General features: G+C 40.9%; 2 protein-coding genes across 5 annotated transcripts in view; one reads left to right on the top strand and one right to left on the bottom strand.

Moving 5' to 3' along the window:
* CLSTN1 (calsyntenin 1) overlaps positions 1–19,983 on the bottom strand; it is a 523,112-nt gene that overhangs the window by 293,777 nt on the left and 209,352 nt on the right. The gene's annotated exons all lie outside the window — the stretch shown is intronic.
* Positions 1–19,983, top strand: part of UBE4B (ubiquitination factor E4B) — a 111,272-nt gene that overhangs the window by 44,511 nt on the left and 46,778 nt on the right. For 3 of the 4 annotated variants that reach the window (XM_004272372.4, XM_049712579.1, XM_049712581.1), the window contains 10 exons: positions 899–1,127; positions 1,592–2,008; positions 2,724–2,867; positions 9,622–9,763; positions 11,267–11,367; positions 12,359–12,473; positions 16,233–16,316; positions 18,891–18,947; positions 19,516–19,632; positions 19,727–19,825. In XM_004272372.4, coding sequence (XP_004272420.2) covers positions 899–1,127; positions 1,592–2,008; positions 2,724–2,867; positions 9,622–9,763; positions 11,267–11,367; positions 12,359–12,473; positions 16,233–16,316; positions 18,891–18,947; positions 19,516–19,632; positions 19,727–19,825 — 1,505 coding nt within the window. The remainder of the gene's footprint in view (positions 1–898; positions 1,128–1,591; positions 2,009–2,723; positions 2,868–9,621; positions 9,764–11,266; positions 11,368–12,358; positions 12,474–16,232; positions 16,317–18,890; positions 18,948–19,515; positions 19,633–19,726; positions 19,826–19,983) is intronic. The other variant, XM_004272373.4, reaches the window with a different exon arrangement.

The raw sequence follows: 19,983 nt of genomic DNA, 5'->3' as shown, positions 1-19,983 counted from the left end.
TTGTCTTCCATGACAGACATGCGTGCGCGCATGAGTCCTCTGTGTTCCTGGTGGATGGACAGTTTACTTCTGACTTCACTGAGATCTTCTTAACTCTGGTTATAGAGATGAGCTTAGCAACCATGAGTTTCAAAACCCTGCCACTTGTAATTATTGTAACTGTTAAGATTCTTAAATCTGTCCAGTACATATATAAGTGGTAATTTTTAATAACAAATCAGATAAGATTTACATGGGTTAGACATTTTATTTATTTAGTAATATTTAAAATATATCTAAAGACCTACAGTAAAGCAGTTGGGAACTGCAAAGAATAAGAAGGAAGCTAGAAGACAAGAGTCTGCTCCAGAAAGGCAGGTGGTGACTAAATATTAGACCCTTCATAAAATACTTTGAACTTTGTACTTAACAGTTTAACTATATAAACATACAGAGGTGAAGAAATAGTAACCCAGTTTGCATTTCTAGTGTGATAAACTAACCTCTGTAGTTGGGAGTAGCTTCTTTTTATAGTTAATATATATCAGCAGTGACTCTCATCAGCTGGGCTCCAGTTCTTTTTTGTTTTTTTCTAATAAGCTTTCTGTTTTGGAATAATTTTAGATTTACCAAAAGTTCTAGAGATAGTGCAGGGAGTTCCTATATACACTTCACGCAGTTTTCCCTAATGTTAACATCTTACATAACCATAGTATATTTGTCAGAACTAAGATCTTACTGTTCACTAAACTCCAGACCTTGTTTGGATTTCACCAGGTTTTCTACTGACGTCCTTCTACTGTTCCAGAATCCAACCCAAGATACCACATCGAACTTCTCTGGTTCACTTTGGCTTATTCAAGGACTGTGTGTATGAAGAACCATGTGTAACCTCTTCTTTATTCTGCCTTTCCAACAGTGTTCTCTGATTTTAAGGACTTGATTGGCCAGATTTTAATGGAAGTGCTAATGATGTCCACTCAGACTAGAGATGAAAACCCATTTGCCAGTCTGACAGCCACATCCCAGCCAATTGCAGCGGCAGCTCGGTCACCAGACAGAAATCTCATGCTAAATACCGGCTCCAATCCAGGAACAAGCCCCATGTTCTGCAGCGTGGGTTCCTTCGGTGCCAGCTCTTTATCTAGGTCGGTGTGGTTCTTTTTGCACATGTCATTGGTGGTAAAATAGCCAGGAAGTATGTAAGAGAAGGGAATGTTCATTTGTGGGCCTGTCATGCAGATTATGACATGTATTGTGTTTGGGGGATGGATTGACTCATTGAGGAGATATTGTCTCTTCCACTTGGGTCTCTGTGGCTTTCCATGGTTAGGCTACTGGTAAGTTAAGTTTTAGGAACAAATGACTGTGTATAGTATATTATTCTCTGGAAAGAAGGCTTTCTCATATTATAAGTATAGCCTCTAAATCAGTGCGGCAGTCTACTTACAGTTATTTAGGTGAGTCTCTAAAAGATCTCTATACTTGAACGCTTAGAGATATGAAGTGCAATTATACTATTCTTTAAAAACATGATATTTTCCATTTTAGTTATTTATCTCAAGCTTTTCTTCAATTTTCTCTCCTTTCCTCCCTTTCTCAACTCGTTTAGCCTCTATGAGACTAGCCCAGCTCCCAGCATGAGTGTCTGGAGCTCTGTGCCAATGATGAGTCTGCCTCTGGCCCCCCCGTCCCAGGCAGCCAGCCAGGCGTCCACTCCTCCCGCTTCCCTCAGTCCTCACGGCGCAGCTGCAGGGACACCTGCGGGAAGCCAGCCCTCGTCTCCGCGGTACCGGCCCTACACTGTCACCCACCCCTGGGGGTCGTCATCTTCTCCTGCCCCGCGGTCCTCGGGCAGCTCCATCCTGTCGAGCTCCCCAGGCCTGCCCACCCCAGCTAGTAGCCCTCAAGCCGTGCCCGCCAGCTCCTCCCGACAGAGACCCACCGGCGCGGGGCCACCTTTACTGTCCGCCTCATCCGGTGCGGGTGCCATGAGCAGACGGCCCTCCTCCCTAAGGAGCTCTCCTAGGTATCTATGCAGCAGGAGAGTCGGGTGCGTGTTTGCAGTGCAGGGAGAGGAGATTAACACGGTTTGGAAGAACTGTCGTGTGGCACTGACCTCGGTTACCTGTGTTTCTCTGTTTGGGGTCATTAACCCGCGTGTCTAACTGGTTCGGTAGACTCGTGCCCCGAGTCCACGCCCAGCCAGGCTTCAGTCACATCAGAAAGTATGGGTTGCTTGATGGTGAGACCCTTTCTTCCCTTCTTCCCCCTCACTCTTCCTCCTTCCTGCACAAAATAAAAAGAAGTCACTTGGTGTTTGAAATCGAGTGCACATGTCATGCCTCCTGACAAATGAATTTCAGAGACTGGCCAGCTTGTATTTGAGAGTTGGGGCTCACAGGACCACTTTTCCACGTTTCGTACTGTTGCTAATCATAGTTGAAATACAGTCAGACCAAGGGGTTGAGAGAGCAGATCCCTTACCTCTGGCAAGTGGTTATGCCTTGACACTTTGTTTTCAGCCCCTTAGAAAGAAGCAGTATCGTGACTCCATTAATCCGCGCCCTCCACCCCTCAAGGGTTCCTATGCCTTTATATAATTTAGGTGAATTATTTTTCTGCATGTCAGTAGACAAAACTTGTAGCGTAAGATTTCATTAAAAGGCCAGCAATTGTAAAAGCTTTCCTCCTCTCTGTTTTCCTTTGTTCCCTGATGACTTTTTTTGCTTTTGTTACGGTAGTATGTACGACAGTCCTTTCTCCTTCCTCTTCCTCGCACTTTCTGGGGACAGTAGTGATGAAGATGGAGAAGAAGATGATGATGATGGTGATGATGAAGGTGGTGGTGGTGGTGATGAGTTTTCTTGTGTCCAGTTTGGGTCCAGGTATCAGAGGAATGGAGTCTTACCCCTGCATGTGCCTAGGTGCTTAGGAACTAACTTTTATAAGTCTTAATTAGAGGTGTGCTTTGAATCCAAACAGGATAGGGTCAAATGACTCCAGGTGGCCTGAAAAGTCAAGATGTGAGAAACTTTGCATGTACTAAAGCATCAGGACCTTCTCATGGGGTAAAGTGGTACATAGAAAAAAATTTCATAGTTGTTGCCTGACAAGTTTGGAGAAAAACTTACATGTAATCATTTGTCAAGAACATGAACAGGATCAGTCATCGTTAAGATCAAAGATTAAAGATCAGTCATCATTCAGTTCACCCACCCTAAGATCTAAAATGAGAGGCCCTCCATTTATCTGTTGGAAGAGTATTCTTAGGAGCTGCCAGGTGTGAGCAAAATCTACTCTGGGAGGCATGTTCTCTTATGTACAGTTGCATGGATTGCTGCTAGTTAGGAATGGCAGAGGGGCTGGAACTTGTGTGTGTGTGTGTGTGAGTGTGTCCCTCCAGCTCACTCCGGGCAGTCCACTGAAGAGCATGTGGGGTCATACTGTCTGGTACAACTGTGATGCTGCTTTCACTTCTTTTTTTTTTTTTCTTTCAATAAATGTTTTAAATTTTATTTATTTATTGTTGGCTGTGTTGGGTCTTCATTGCTGCATTCTGGCTTTCTCTAGTTGCAGCAAGCGGGGGCTATTCTTCATTGCCGCTTGCGGACTTCTCATTGTGGTGGCTTCTCTTGTTGCGGAGCATGGGCTCTAGGCTTGCAGGCTTCAGTAGTTGTGGCACGCAGGCTCAGTAGTTGTGGCTCACGGGCTCTAGAGCGTAGGCTCAGTAGTTGTGGCACACGGGCTTAGTTGATCCGCGGCATGTGGGATCTTCCTGGACCAGGGCTCGAACCCGTGTCCCCTGCATTGGCAGGCGGATTCTTAACCACTGCGCCACCAGGGAAGTCCCGCTGCTTTCACTTCTAATCTTAAATTTTGCTAATCATTCACCTCCTTGGCCTTGGTAAAGCCAAACCGTATTTGTTTAGACGGCCTGTGGAATGGCAGCAGAGGCTAAAGCATAGCTCATGATGTTGCTGAATGTTCACCCCTGAAAACCGAGTGAAAGAGACCGCTTGGGTCTTCTAGGTGACTTTGAACAAGAAAATATAATAACCCCGTCTTTCTAACCCTCCCACTCATTGTCTTACAATTTTGCTCTTAAATTGAAGTTTCCTCTGTACCAAGTTGATATTTGTGCCCAGCAGTGTTCAAAAATAGCTCCAGGCTATAAATAGAGACAGCCGCAGGAGTGAGGTACACTGCATTCAATTCGTCGGTGTTCAGAAGAATCATTAGAGGGTATATAAAGAGAGAGGGGTGTTGGTGCAATGTCGAATATTGATTCAGGAAGGTCAATATTTGTATTAGGTTGAACGTTGTATCACTGTTTCTCAAGTAAATTTCCCACAGATAGAAGTGTCTTTTTCATGTAGATAAAGTCCTCATCCATGACGATAGTAATGCAGCAGACATCCTTGTCAGGAATCAATTTCTGTACCTGAAAAAAGTGCTTTATTATCTGTTTTACTGTAAGCTATCTGTGGGAGAAACGCTGTCTCTCCCGGGCCTGTTGAATTCCAGCTTCCTCTAACAAAGATACCAGAATTGTATGCTGCTTTTACTGACTCCGCTCTAGACTTATAACATCCCAACCTTGTCTCAGATCTAGACTTGATAAGGAGAAATAAATCTTACCGATTATGTACTCGTAGCTGCGAATAGTTATGAGCATCACCTGCCGGGTACTGTGTCAGCTCTCAACCTACGTTATCACTCGAATCCTCACAGCACCGCCCCTAGTTACTGCCAGGAAACGTGGGTACAGGGAGGTTAGTCACACAACTAGTACGAGGCAGAGCCTGAGTCCAGAACTCACATTCCTCCCACCGTACCCAGCTGCCTCTGGCTTCTCCATCTTTGCCCAGTGGGACTTGTGTTGTTCTCATTCCTTACGAGTTATTTCGCTGCCCAGAGTTTACACATCTACTCAGTTCCTTGGCAAGAAAGTGCCAACATTTTACTCCTTAATTACAAAATTCCACTCCAGTCAGCTGGCAGGTCCTTTGCTGGCTGTTCAAATGAAATCTGATCTGTCCAAGTTTTAGAAATTACAGATTCTGAATCTATATCAGAATCTATATCAAAAAGAATGTAGAAGGACAGGGCGTATTCATATATAACTGATTAAACAAATAGAGAAGAACTTGAGAATGCACGTAGTGTCAGAACCAAGAAGTAGCAGAAAAAGCTGATTAATTTGGGCAGTCGGTGAAGAGTTTTTTTCTTTCCCCTTTTCTAATTGATCTTAGAATTTTATTTACTTTGAAGTAAGCACTTTTAACACCCACTTCTCGCCTGGTAAGATCAATGTCATAGAAGCAGCAGTCAAGGGGGCTTGTTTCTGTCTCCCTTTGTGCTTGCCCAGTGGAATCGATGGGTTGTACATCTTTTGTGAAGTAGTTAGGACATACATTCCTATGTTAATTATTTATAGTGGTGATAATAAGGGTTAATTTAAGAAAGGCAAAAACATTCCTTCTAGACTGTTTCGTAGTGCTCTGTGAAAAAAGCTATGAGAATTATAAGGAACTACTTCCTGCAGGAATGGAAATGAGTGAAGTGAGAGTTATCTTTGTAATAAATATAACAAAGGAATTATTCTGCGGAAACGTTTTCTGATTGTTTCCTAGGAAGTTGAGGACTAGAAAGAAGTTTTTCTTTCGTTTATTGGGTTCTTCTTCTCACTGCTCAGATATTTCAGTGAAGGAGATCAAATCTTGCAAGTCCTGAGCCTATGTGAATAGAGAAAGAGAAAACTAGCAAATAGGGGAAAGCATTGACCTTTCCCCTCTTATTTCTGCTGACCATCACTATTTGGAGATGAAGCAACAGAGATGGTCGAAAGGAAATCTTTCTGCCATGTCTGTCCCCCAAACCCTCCAGTGATTTCCCTTCTCCCACAGAGTAAGACCCAAAGCCTCTCACCCTGGCCTGCAAGACAGTGCATCCCACATGTACACACACACACACACTCACAATCACACTCACACACTCTTCCTGCCCCTTTCTGTCACCCGTACTCTGCCTTTCTTTTCCTTCATAGCACTTAAAGCACTTCTATACTATTTTTGTTTTTAATTGTCTTCTCTCTGTAATGTGGTTGGCATATAACAAGGTCTTTATCTGTTTGATTCAGTGTACTGTCCCCAGGACCTTCGACAGTGCAGACATTTGTTCAGGGAATGTACATGGCTTGACCCTGCCCAGCTCTGCCTTTGCCTTGCATCTAGAAAATATACCATTACAAAGTCTGCATCTAAAAAAGTAATAAAATAGGGTGATTATTCCCATAATAGAAGAACGGAAACTGCGATGGAATCCTTTTAAGAAACAAGTTTTCTTGGTACATTTAAAATGGGACTCAATTTGCACAGATCTGATGCATGTATAAATCCCCAGAAATATTTTCATTGTGTTTTCAGAAGGATTCAGCTGTATTTCCAATATGTGAAGTAATTAAATTATTCAGTTGGATTGTTGATGTCGTTATCAGAAAATGGTTCACATGTTCTCCCAAGGGAGGTATAATTTTATAGATACTCTTAGGACTTAAACATGACATATTTCCAGTGTCACATTCCATGTTACGGTTGTAAAAGCATCATGAATTTCATAACAACTTCTTCAGGAAAAAAATGAAATACTATTTTAAAACAGTTAAAAATGTCCATTGATAGCATAAATTTAATGCATATAAACTGTACACCCCTTGCTCCTTCAGTATCACATTCAAAATTTGAGTTCAGCTCTTTGAGTTCAAACCTAGAGATCCTTATAAACCGGTTTTGACCACTGACAATCATGCACATCCCTGGTGACACTGGCCGCTTTGCATACCTGTGCTCATGATCTACTTCGGCACCCTTAGGACTGATCTTATAATTTGGAAGCATATTGACGAACACTAGGGTTTATTCTATGTTTTCTGTTTAGTTAAACTTACGTTTCTTTTCTTTCTTTCTTTCTCTTCTCTTGAAAGTCACTTGGAAGTGTTGTTTGGTCCCTGACAGATGATCACAGCATACATCAACGTCTTTTATCTTTGAAACTTCTCTTATACATTCTGAGTGTCTCTCATTGCCTTGCCTGGCGGTCTCGTACACACCCTGTCATTTTTCATGCCTTTGCGAAATGCTCGTGAAGGCATTTCGGTTGACTTTGAGGTGTTCAGATCTAAGTTAAAATGAAAGGGGACATTTTGGCTGAGAATGGAACCCAGTGTCAGTGCATCAGCAGCCACCAGCTAAGCGCGTTGACTTCCCACAGTCGTTCACAGGCACAGCATCAGACTGACTCCTTGCAACTGGCAAGGACCTATTGGCATCAAATATCAGATGCTTTCCATTCCAGAGGTGTAAAAATGTGAGAAAGATGGGGCTTATTATCAAGGAAATGTATAGTTTAAATACTTCATTTTAAACACGAGGAAGATCTATTTTCAGTGTCATCTGTGAGAGCTTTTCAAAGGGACTTTAACCTTAACTGTGTATAGTTATAAGCCTGTGTTAGCAAATTTCATCTTTGGGAAGTGCAGTGAATATAGTCCCTGAGTCACTAACCTCAGATGGAAGAGGGAGGGATAGCAGATAGCTTGAGAGCGGGATCGTGGCAGGTAAAGCCAAATATCTTTCTCCCCTGTCTCCTTCTGGGGATTCACCACACTACTTATATTTATGGGTGGGTTTTTCGGTTTTGTTCTTATGTTTTGTTTTGTTTTTTTCCTTTTCTTCATTACAGTCCTCATCTTTCTGTTGTCAGGTCAATTAACAGATAACAGATCTTACCATACCATGAACTGTAGTCCAAAATTTAAGTGGTGTGAAGACACAAGAATTGTTTTTGGTTTTTTGAGGTGTCCCACCCTGGGCTGCCCATCTTTGTCTCTGGTGAGGCACTTTGTGGGTGGCTCCATTACCTGCCCAGTCAGGAGGGCGTTGGCTGCCTTGTGCTTTTTTTTTTTTTTTTTTTTAATATATTTATTTATTTTGGGCTGTGTTGGGTCTTCGTTTCTGTGCGAGGGCTTTCTCTAGTTGTGGCAAGCAGGGGCCACTCTTCATCGCGGTGCGTGGGCCTCTCATTGTTGCGGCCTGTCTTGTTGCGGAGCACAGGCTCCAGACGCGCAGGCTCAGTAGTTGTGGCCCACGGGCCTAGTTGCTGCGCGGCATGTGGGATCTTCCCAGACCAGGGCTCGAACCCGTGTCCCCTGCATTAGCAGGCAGATTCTCAACCACTGCGCCACCAGGGAAGCCGTGCCTTGTGCCTTTGACTGCTTCTCAGCCTCCCCTCCTCCCTTCCCTTCTGTCAGACCTATGTAGTAAGTAAGTTGTAAGAATTCAGGTTTACGAGACTCTGGCCTGAGAGCCTTGGATTTAAAGCCTTGCTATTGTTTTCATCTTTTTAAATTGAAATACTCTAATATCATACTTTCATTCCAAGGTCAATTATGTGTATTCTTCTAAAATTCTAAGGTCAGTTATGTATATATTCCAAAATTACTTTTGTGTATCTATGCATCTATCTGCATAACGTATCATTAATATCTTAATTCTTCTTTTAGTTTCTAGCTCCTCTCTGCCCCAGGCTGAAGTAGGGATGGGTATCTCAAGTTCCTGATATTCTTCCCTGCCTTTATCATCTTTCACATGTAAATTTTTTTTTTTTTGCTAAGTTTATATTTTTTCATTTGTCTTCATTTCATAATTCCTGACCTCTTCCTATGCCATGATTAATCTTTTTGTATCTTTTATGTCTTATCAAATTTGTGAGTTAAACATCAGATTTGGTATTTGACCTATTGATGGTTAATCTAAACTTTGATTTCCTAACACCTAACCCTTGTGATAATGGTCTCAGGGAATAGTTGTTACTAATAATAACAGTGCCTCACGTTGTATCCTGCTTATATTTTACAAAGCACCTCCACATGATTTTATTGAACCCTCACTGCAGATGAGATGAAGTTCTGGGTTCAGGTAACAAGTAAGCAGTAGGGATGGGAATAGAACGCAAATTTGGATACTCCTAGTGCAAGGTTTTTGTTTTGTTTTCACTATACTACTTTGTCCCTTTTGGCAAACATTTTGGAAAATTTGTGTTTGTAACATATTTTTCGTGTCTCCTTCTAACTGGACGGTTTTCCTAAGCCCTGGTCCTGTTGCCGAATGCTGGATGAAGGCTTTTAAGATCTGTGCTAGAAGTTAGGAAGAGGGATGTTTTGTTAGTCCCTTGTAACTTCCCTCCTAAAGACTTCGATTACGTAATAGCGTAGGCTGGCTTTAACCTCCAAGCCTGCCTAATTGCAGCTGGCCAGTTGGATTTACATACGTGTGGTATCCCTTCAAATGCCCAGTGCTCAGTAGCAATTCTTAGAGTCCTCCTGGTGCTGTTCCCAAGAAGATAAGATGTTGGGTTTCTGGACAGACTTTCTTCTTAGGTCAATAAAATGTTTACTAAAAATTGCTATTGTTGGACTTGGAGCAGGTGAAACAAGCAGTCCGCTCCAGCCTCGGCTGCATGGGTGTCTGTGCTTTGTTCTGGGCGTGGGGACCCTAACGGGCTTTCTGCAGAAGTGCGAACTCTATCAAACGTGATTTATTGAGAACAGGTAAAAGTCATCCATTCTTCTTTTCTCCAAAGTTTTGGAGCCTCTGGTGGGGCAAGTACTTGGGATTCCTACAGCGACCATTTCACCATTGAGACGTGCAAAGAGACAGATATGCTGAACTACCTCATCGAGTGTTTTGACCGAGTTGGAATAGAGGAAAAAAAAGCACCGAAGGTAACATGAAATGGATTCTTTTTTTTTTTTTTTTTTCTTCAGTACATGGGCCTCTCACTGCTGTGGCCTCTCCTGTTTGTGGAGCACAGGCTCCGGACGCGCAGGCTCAGCGGCCATGGCTCACGGGCCCAGCCGCTCCACGGCACGTGGGATCCTCCTGGACCGGGGCACGAACCCGTGTCCCCTGCATCGGCAGGTGGACTCTCAACCACTGCGCCACCAGGGAAGCCCGAAATGGATTCATTTTAAAACCCCCACAAAAACCTGGTTATGTGGTGGATAAATAATTGGTTTTTGACCCCCTAATGAGCATTCACTCATGTATTCAATCAGTAAAGTGGTTATTGAGCATCTACTATGGGTCAGGCACTGTGTTAGAAGCTGGGGGTGGATCAGTGAACCAGACAGACGAGGATCCCAGTCCTCATGGAACTCACATCCTAGTAGAGGGAAGAAGTGACAGGGCCAAGTGCCACTGCCACCAGCGACTTACACGGCCCTGATGATTTCTCTCCTAGTCTGTCGTAATCATAATAACCAACATTTATGGAGCGCCTAGACTGCCAGACACTTGGCTAGGTCTCATTCTCACAGTTGTTCATTAGTCCAGTGTGGTCCTGTGTGGTATAAGTATTATTTTTTTCCGTTGTGTTAATAAGCAAATGAACCTCAGAGAGATCAAGTACATACTAACCTCGGTCTTTCCTAAAAGCCAAGTGGCGTAAAGTGAACTTTCAAAAAGCGAGGGATACCTGTAATTGTCCAGAATCACATAAATAATAAATTGCAAAACTGGGTTTAAACTCAGCAAGCTGCACTTTTTCTTCTATTTCATGCTGAGTTACTTTATTATTATCACATTTCATTCCTATTTCTTTTTTTTTTTTTTAAGTTTTTATTGGAGTATAGTTGATTTACAATGTTGTGTTAGTTTCAGGTACACAGCAAAGTGAATCAGTTATACATATACAAATATCCACTCTTTTTTTTTTTAAGATTCTTTTCCCATACAGGCCGTTGCAGAGTACTAAGTAGAGTTCCCCTGTGCTATTCAGTAGGTCCTTATTAGTTATCTATTGTATATATAGTAGTGTGTATATGTCAATCCCAATCTCCCAATTTATCCCCACCACCCCAATTTCATTTTCTAGTTCTGGTTTTCCACTGGAAACTAATCCGGTTGTCAACCTGTTAGCTTCATATTTGTGAAGGGCTTCTTGGGGTTTGCTGCACTTAACCTTAGCAAAATCAAAGAGAGTGGGCATATCTCTGAAATCCCCACGTGGTCACCTGCAGCTTCTGCTTCTCTCTTCTCTAATTGTAGATTTTAGCGGAGACATTATACTTGGATGATACAGTTACTCTAGTTTGTTCATCATCGGTAAAGGAAGAGAAAAGGGTGCCATTTCCTGCAGATTGATCTCTTCTGACTCTTGTCAGTTTTCAACTGTATGGGATTATTTTGTTTGTCTTTGTAGACCTAACCTCTACCTTTCTTTGCAGATGTGCAGCCAGCCAGCAGTCAGCCAGCTTCTGAGCAACATCCGCTCACAGTGCATATCCCATACTGCATTAGTACTACAAGGGTCCCTCACACAACCAAGGTATGAAAAACCAATATGTGCTTGCTGTTAGCAGGGAGAGGGCCCTCTCTATCAGGCTGCCCAGCCATTCTGCACCACGTTGGATAACTCACTTCCTTACCCATGAAATGAGTGGTTGACTAGATGGTTTCTGAGGTCCCTTTTTTTCTCTAAAATACTATGAAAATAAAATACTCTGTGTGGTTTATTGAGATAGACTGTGGTTGAAATATGTTGACTTCAGGGCAGGAAATTAGTAATTCAGTTTAAAAGCAGCTGCTTGAAAGCAGTATAGATACTTGAAAAAAATGTGTAGATCATCACTGTCCATGTATCATATAATCAATTTCTGTTATTCAATAATAAAGAATAGTGGTGGAATAGGTAACATGGGAATCACCCGAAGTGTACTACATTATTAATTTTTGTTCAGAGGGTCCCATAAAGGTTTCAGGTTTGATAAAAGAGTATTTCTGTATTTCATTTCTCTTGTGAAAAAACATCTGAAGGAAAAATGACAAAGTTCAAGATTTATTCATGCTGGATGACCTTACCATAACCATTTTTGAAATTTGTCAGGAAAAAAAAAAAGGAAAATAATGCACATGTACTAAAACTTAAACACTGTTCCATGGTTAAAATTAATAAGAGCTTAAAAAAGTCTTCAGCCACTGCTAATCTTTTTTTCCCCCATTGGATGAGGCATAAATAAATAAGTAAAAGAGACATATAATACTTTGGTTTTTCTAATGCTTTATTTTTCAAGGGCTATATGGAGGCAAAGATGGATCCTTTCAAACCTTCTATGGTTTCTCACTGAAAAGCCCCCAAAGTGATTATCTTAACAATGAGAAAGGTGATCTTTTGCCTAAAACGATTGACTTGTTGTGTGGATTATTTGGGAAATTTGAAGCTTGACCTGTGATTGTCAGCTACATGACATTCTGTATGTTCTGTTGTTACACGGTGACAAGTTGATTCATCAGAGCCCTTGACTTTCGTGGGTCTGCAGGTCCCTGCAGCAGCCGTCCTTCCTGGTGCCGTACATGCTGTGTAGGAATCTCCCATACGGCTTTATTCAAGAACTGGTGAGAACCACTCACCAGGATGAAGAAGTGTTCAAGCAGGTAAGGTTTTGTGCGTTTGCTACTGAAACTGCTGGATTAGGAGCTTCCCTGCCGAGCTAGATTTCTAAAGACACCATATATTGAAAACTTTGGTTCCTGAATTTGAACATGCGCATGTCATTTGCTCAGAGAGAGCTCCCCGAGATTCCTGTCCTGAGGAAATCAGATTGACAGCTGCATTGTTCAAATCATGTGTACATTTCAACTAATCAGTCAAGCATCAGGTATTTTAAACATGGTCTGTGCTAAATGTTTTGGGAGAGTAGAAGAAATATAAGGCCCTGTCTTTGATTTTAAGAAGCTCTTAACACACTACCAAGAGGTAGCATAAGACGTGATATACATTTGCCAGATAAGTAGTGTTGAAAATTAGTTCTCTGAGTTCACAAAAAGGAGATTAATAAATCAAAGACCAAATTAGCTCAGCTGCAGTTTGCAGGTCACATAAAACCATTGTCTTCTCACCACTAGACCGGGAATGAAGTCTCAGATCTTACTGATTACTTCATTCATTAAGTATCCGTACATTTTTGATATCCCATTGTGTAAAGGCAAGTGAAAATGCAGATATGTAATATTTAATAATAAAACTTAATAATAATAATAACAACTAAAAAAGTTAGTCTTAAAGATTTCTTCCAAGGTAAAACCTTGGCATGAATTTTGATTACTGTTCTGTGGCCTGTGTTGTAAAGTAAGCACTTTGCCACAACAACTTTAACACAGCTGTTTCCCATGATGAAAGGATGCTAATGACATTTTCTTACAATTTGTTGTCTGATAATCTCTTTTTTTGTTTCTAGAAAGAATAATAGAGGCAATAGCTACAAATGATATGATTCCTTTTAATCTGTTTTTTTAAAAACTCTGTTTGTTTTTTTATTTATGGCTGCTTTGGGTCTTCGTTGCTACGCACGGACTTTCTCTAATTTTGGCGAACGGGGGCTACTCTTCATTGCGGTGCGCAGGCTTCTCATTGCAGTGGCTTCTCTTGTTGCGGAGCATTGGCTCTAGGCATGCGGGCTTCAGTAGTTGCAGCACACGGGCTTCAATAGTTGCAGTGCGTGGGCTCAGTAGTTGTGGCTCATGGGCTCTAGAGTGCAGTCTCAGTAGTTGTGGCGCATGGGCTTAGTTGCTCTGCGGCATGTGGGATCTTCCTGGACCAGGGCTCGAACCCGTGTCCCCTGCATTGGCAGGCAGATTCTTAACCACTGCGCCACCAGGGAGATCCCTAATCTGTTTTTATACCTAATACTATTTTTAACTGTTCATATTGAGGCCTTTGAATTCTCAGAAACTGTGTTTTCAGCAGTTTTCAAAATATTAGTAAAAGAAGCATCCAGGAGTGAAAATCCCAGTCAGTGTTGTGTATTCTGTATTTGGAATTTATCAACTGCTCATCTTAGATGATGGTCTTACTGACTTATAGGAATATTTTAGGCATTATAGTGAGCTTTTCTTCTCTAGAAAATTAAGTGAACTCTGATGAAAATATATAACTGTCTTGTAAGGTTTAAGTGATACACTATATTATATGTGTAATATACATAAAGTAGAATACTTCTACTCAAAAAGACATCACTTGAGGAACCAGAGTAGCTTTACCTGTATGAAAGCCTGGAGATCAGCTAAAAAAGTATGTTATGCCTATTTTATTCATAAAGAAACTTACATAGAGGCTATGAAATGACCTCTATGTGTGTTTTTTTGTTTTTATATTTTAAATTTATTTATTTCACCTTATTTATTTTTTGGCTGCGTTAGGTCTTCGTTGCTGTGCGTGGGCTTTCTCTAGTTGCTGCCAGTGGGAGCTACTCTTCGTTGTGGTGCGCGGGCTTCTCTGCGGTGGCTTCTCTTGTTGTGGAGCATGGGCTTTAGGCACACGGGCTTCAGTAGTTGTGGAGCACAGGCTTCAGTAGTTGTGGTGCACGGGCTTTGTTGCTCCACAGCATGTGGGATCCTCCCGGACCAGGGCTCGAACCTGTGTCCGCTGCGTTGGCAGGCGGACTCCGAACCACTGCGCCACCAGGGAAGCCCTATCTGTTTATTTTTAATCACAGAATTCTGATCCCTTGTCTTTTCTTACGTGTCACCATGTTTCCTCAAGAGAAATGATGAGTGCAGTGGAGTTGCTGAACTGAAAAACAGCATTTTACCTTTTGTCTTAATAATGTGGCAGATTTGAATGATTAAACCTTTTGAGAGAAATTTCAGTCTTCCTTTAATTAAAGTTTGAGATGTTCATAGATAAATAAACAGCAATAAATAGTAGTTAGAATTTAGAATTGGAGATGAACACTTGGAGCATTTTTTATCGGTGCTGGGAGGTATTTATTTGAAAATAAAATTATTTTAAAAACGTGTAAGTCACACAAACAGTATAATGTTCGATATTTGAAAAGTATTACGTTTAGTAATATTTTGTCTGCTTATTATAATTTAAACCCTACTTGCAAAAGAGGATAACTCTAAAGAAGTTTTACTTTATAGCGTTCCTGAAAAAAATGCTTAAGAGATTTTTCTAGATGATCAATTGTGAAATTTATCTTTTGGTGATTCTGGAACTACTGTTTTTCCCTCGATTGCAGTTTGGGCATTTCCCACCCCTACACCTAAGCATTTCCTCTCCATTTTTAGCTAGCTTACGAAAGCACATTACTTCTACCCTGATTGCTTGGGTTGCGAGAACTAGAAGGATCTCTTCAAGAGCTGTGTTGATATCTCAAGACACTCTAATACACTTTGTAATGCAGGGCACCTTTTTAATACTGTGCTCCTTAAATGACAAAGGTGTTCCATACAATGGGATGAAATTAGTAGGAAAGAGAATTTTTCAGGTTTTCTAGTAGCTTTTTAGAACACTCCCTTTTTCAACTTGTTGGCATTCAGACTGTCAGCTGTTGTTTACAACATTCTCAGCTTAATGTTATTAGTCTTGAATCCCAACCAGCTCCCTAAATGTGCTGCTCAGTGAGTACACTGTGAAATTTAAACATGAGCTGTGCTGAGCAGATTCTGCAGTGTTCCTGTGCCCTGATATTAATGGTGAGCTTGTAAACGTAAATTTGAGTGCCCTTAGGCCCTGACATCAGGTTGTTGTATTAATCACACCATATATGGAGGTAAGGCATCCTGATGAAGTTTTCTTTTTCAGTTTCAACATTTACCAGCCATCTCTTTGTTCTACATAATTCAAGTTAAGATACTAATAATATCCATTATTGGTCTATTTTTTTTGTTCTCTTCGAAGTAAACGAGGAAAGATGGAAAGAATTAAAGGTGTAGGTGTAGGGGTGGCAACAAAAAATTTCTTAAAATGTTAATAGAATTGAGCAGATATTGGAACATTTAGTCCAATTTCTTTACAGGTTATAGGTGCTTGGTAATCAGAAACATACTCGTTGCTGTGATATGCAGGTTAGAGTAATTTATTTGATTAGAGCAAGGAGCCCGGGAGAGTCCTGCAGCAGGCTCCACATCTGTGAGTTTCTGTTGAATCACGGGGAGTCTTGTCAGAGTTTTAGGGTTCACCAAAACCTATTACTTCTGGAGAATTCAGCTGCCTTACTTTACGGTCAGCCTTGTGAAAGGACAAAGCAACACCCTGTGGCTGGATTCTAGGCTCCTGTGTATGCAAAACAGCTTTTCCTTGGGCAAGCAGTGCAAGTGCCTGGACTTTGCAGATTCGGCACTTTATTTCACATGCCTCCTGTTCTTAAATTTTCTTTAACTTATATTTCTGATTTTTTTTTCTTGTAGATCTTTATCCCCATTTTACAAGGCCTGGCTCTCGCTGCCAAAGAGTGCTCCCTCGACAGCGACTACTTTAAATACCCCCTCATGGTAAAACTTTATTCTTTTCCTTGTAACACATTCAGTAGATGTTTTTCTTCCAGATGATTTTAACATACACTTTTCTTTCAGGTCCATGATCAACCTTGTTTTCAAACTTAAAACATGAAATCATTGCGTTGGCCATGCAGAGTGTTTGGTGTGCAGTGAGATGCATCAGTGAAGACAGTTAGCAGCGCGGTACATATTTCACCATCCGAGCCTTAGACAGGAGTCAGTGATACAGTCATTAAAATGTACTTTGCCTTATTCTATAGCTTATGAAAACAATAATCATTGGTGGTCTCCTCCTTGATTGTCCTAGCAATGAGCATACCATATTTGGGGTGAAATTTTGTTAATTTAAAACAAAACAAAACAAAAGAACTGTGACAAATGCAAATAAAGAAGGCAGAGTTAGATTAAGAAAAGGAACACAATTTTGTCTTTACATAGTGACTTTGCACAGAAAATTGCACAGTGCTTTTCTTGTTCATCTTCCCCGTTTCCTGAGGCTGTACACTTCACTTCAGGCTTTACTTGGAAAACACAAATTTGCTCAGCTCCTCCAGGCACTTAGAGGAAGCATAAATTGTGAACAGAACTATTGGCTAGATTCTCACCAAGGGTCTTCAGAGTTGTGGAAATATTGGAACCAGAAAGAAAATAAGAGGCTGTTTTCTTCTCTGACCTTGCTGCTTTAAAATTTTGGGAGAAAAATACTTTGAAGTATTACTGAATATTTTTCATTCTAAAAGTATGAAGGAAAAATATCAAAACATGAAATTAGTTGACTCTGTATAAACACGACCTTGTGTAAATTGAAGCCTTGGTTAAATGGATGTTTTGCTGCCCATGTTCCTTTTACTCATTCTGCTAACTTGATTCCATCTTACCATTAATTCACTGCTTCCTGAGCGCCTCAAGTGTGACACACACAGAGGAGCCAGGAGCTCATGAGATAAGGTGCCTCTCCTCAAGGCAAAAATCAGGACCACAACGATACAGTCAGATAATTACAATCAGTGCAAACACAGAGGTGTATTTATCTGTTTCAGAAAATCAAAACTGAGCTAAAAGGCTAAATATTAAAGTTAAACATGAAAACATTAATTAATGTTTTAAACATTAAAGCCAGTTAAATAGAAGGTGAAGCAGGAAGTCTTAGTTTTAAAAATAATTTTGAATGAATTTATGTCGGGGTTCTTCCTAGTGCACATGTTATTCCCATTCCTAATGAAATTCTATTAATCCTTGTGCATTGTTCTGTCTCTGGCACATAAAAAGAAGTGGAAAAATCTGATTATTTGAGTTCAGTGATGAAATCTCTTAGTGTATATTAATTATCACTGTATTATATAAATATTCCCTCCTGGAATTGTTGGCTTTTCTCTTGTGGTTTGAATTAGCTTGATGATTCAGTAAGGAGCTTTTAGTGTCAGATATCAACAAAGTGTTCTTCTGGGTCAAAAGACAAAGGCCTCCATTATGATAGACAATAGTTTTATTTTGTACCATTATTGATGCTTGTGCAGCAAAGGGAGTGCACTGAGAGAAAGGGCAATAATTTAAGGCAGGAAGCGGAAGACCGTTGGAGCTAAAATCAGAAAGAAGCATGATTATCCTCTAGGTCAGTGGATCCCAACTTTGCCATACCTTGGAATCACCTGGGGATCTGTAGAAAGTACCTCTGCCTGGCTCTCCAAAGCTGTGACTTAATTCGTTGAGGATGTGGTGAGGGCGTGGCCTGGCATGGGGCTTTCAGAGGCTGCCCAGGTGATCCTAATGTGCAGCTGAGTTTGGGAGCCCTGGTGCTGAGCAGGGAGAATGTTTCCTTCTCAGTGGCTCTCTGAGCCTCAGCGGCTTCTCAGATGTGTCAGTGCCTGAATGCATGGACTCAAAAGCTTCCAGCAGCTGTTTTAGCAACTCCCATAGCAACATCCAAATCACAGAGGAAATTAAATTCACTGTTAAAATAGTGTTTGACTGTATTACCATGGCCATGGTAAACGCTTTTTATGTGCCTAAGAACTATATTTCCTGATTGTCTTAACTCGAGAACGATTGGAGCGCCGATGGAAAACTTTGAGGTTCTCAAAACAGGGATCTTGAAACCAAGGAATACCTTTAAATATATTTTGAATTTGGTCGCTTATTAAATTTTAATTATTTATAGTCCTGTTTGATACTGGCGAGACTAGCCATCTCAAGTTTATGAAGCATATCTTTCTGGTATAGAAAGATGTTAAATGAAAAAATCATTTATTGTAAGAATACACTCATTTACCTCTGTGTGTATATGTACAAAAATATGTCTAGAAAGCTCTTGGGCAAAATATCAATAGAGGTTAATGAGGGTGAAGTTTATGAGCGACTTGTAGTTTCATTTTATATTTCTGTTTTACCGGAAGTTTTTTACAACGCACATGTACTAGTTTATTCATCAGAAAAGCAGTGAAGCTATTTGTGCTTTGTTGGGAATGCATACCTATTTATAGCAGCATTAAAGCTATGTCTTGATGTTACCCATGGTGGTCAGTTTAGGATGAAATACATTTAAATGGCCCTTTCTGATCTTGTTTCTAGGCTTTAGGTGAGCTCTGTGAAACCAAGTTTGGAAAGACACACCCTGTGTGCAATTTGGTAAGTGCCACCCTAATGGACTTGCACATTTTCAGTGAACATGTAACACAGAAGATATTCCTTAAGTAACAGTATCTGAAAAATGTCTCTTGGAGGACGTTGAGATGCAGATGTGAGTAATACATGTGGGTGGCTCTCAACTGTTACATTGTTGTCACCTACGTTATTTCCGGGAATGACATTATTCACTTCTCTTTTGTGATTTTCGGGAGATAAGTATTGTACAGCTAGTACAACAGGTCCTATTGGAAACGTTTCCTTGAGTCCTTTGGTGGTATAGGAATACTTCATTTGCATGATATCAAATATTATCATGAAACATGGAAATTAAAAGTATATCTTGTAAAAATGTAGCGGACCTGGAGTGCTTTCCTTCATCTGAAATGAGAAAAAGTGGACAGGCATCCTGACATATTTGTGACCTTGTGTTTTTGGATGTTAAATGTCAGGCATTTTGCTGGTGGCTAAGAACCAGCTGAACAGGTCACCTGCCGAGAATTCTTTTTGTCTCATTTTTACATCACTTGCTGATTTAGCAGCTTGACTTGCCTCTTCTGTTTTTTCCTAGGTTGCTTCTTTGCCTTTGTGGTTGCCTAAATCATTAAGCCCTGGCTCTGGGCGGGAGCTGCAGAGACTCTCGTACTTGGGGGCTTTCTTTAGCTTCTCAGTCTTTGCAGAAGATGATGTAAGTACAGCGGCCCTTTGCACTTTGCTGCTCTTATGTTCAGATTCTTCCCCAAATGTATATTATACGTTGAATTTTTGCTTTCTCTTTCCAGGCAAAAGTGGTTGAAAAATATTTCTCAGGGCCTGCCATTACCCTGGAAAACACTCGTGTGGTGAGCCAATCACTGCAGCATTACTTGGAGCTGGGAAGGGTAGGTGTTGAGAAAATGAATCCAAAGGATGAATGTGTTTTCAGTTCTGAAAGTTAAAAGCAGCACAATTATAGGCTCATTATAGTGTGATTAAGGTAATTGGGCCCCTGTCCTGGAAAGGAAATAGCAAAGGCTATTTTATTAAAACTATAACTACT

Source organism: Orcinus orca, chromosome 1 (assembly GCF_937001465.1).
Source record: "Orcinus orca chromosome 1, mOrcOrc1.1, whole genome shotgun sequence".
NCBI lineage: Eukaryota > Metazoa > Chordata > Mammalia > Artiodactyla > Delphinidae > Orcinus > Orcinus orca.
The sequence above is the reverse complement of the archived record's forward strand: the minus strand, read 5'-3'. Positions and strand labels throughout refer to the sequence as shown.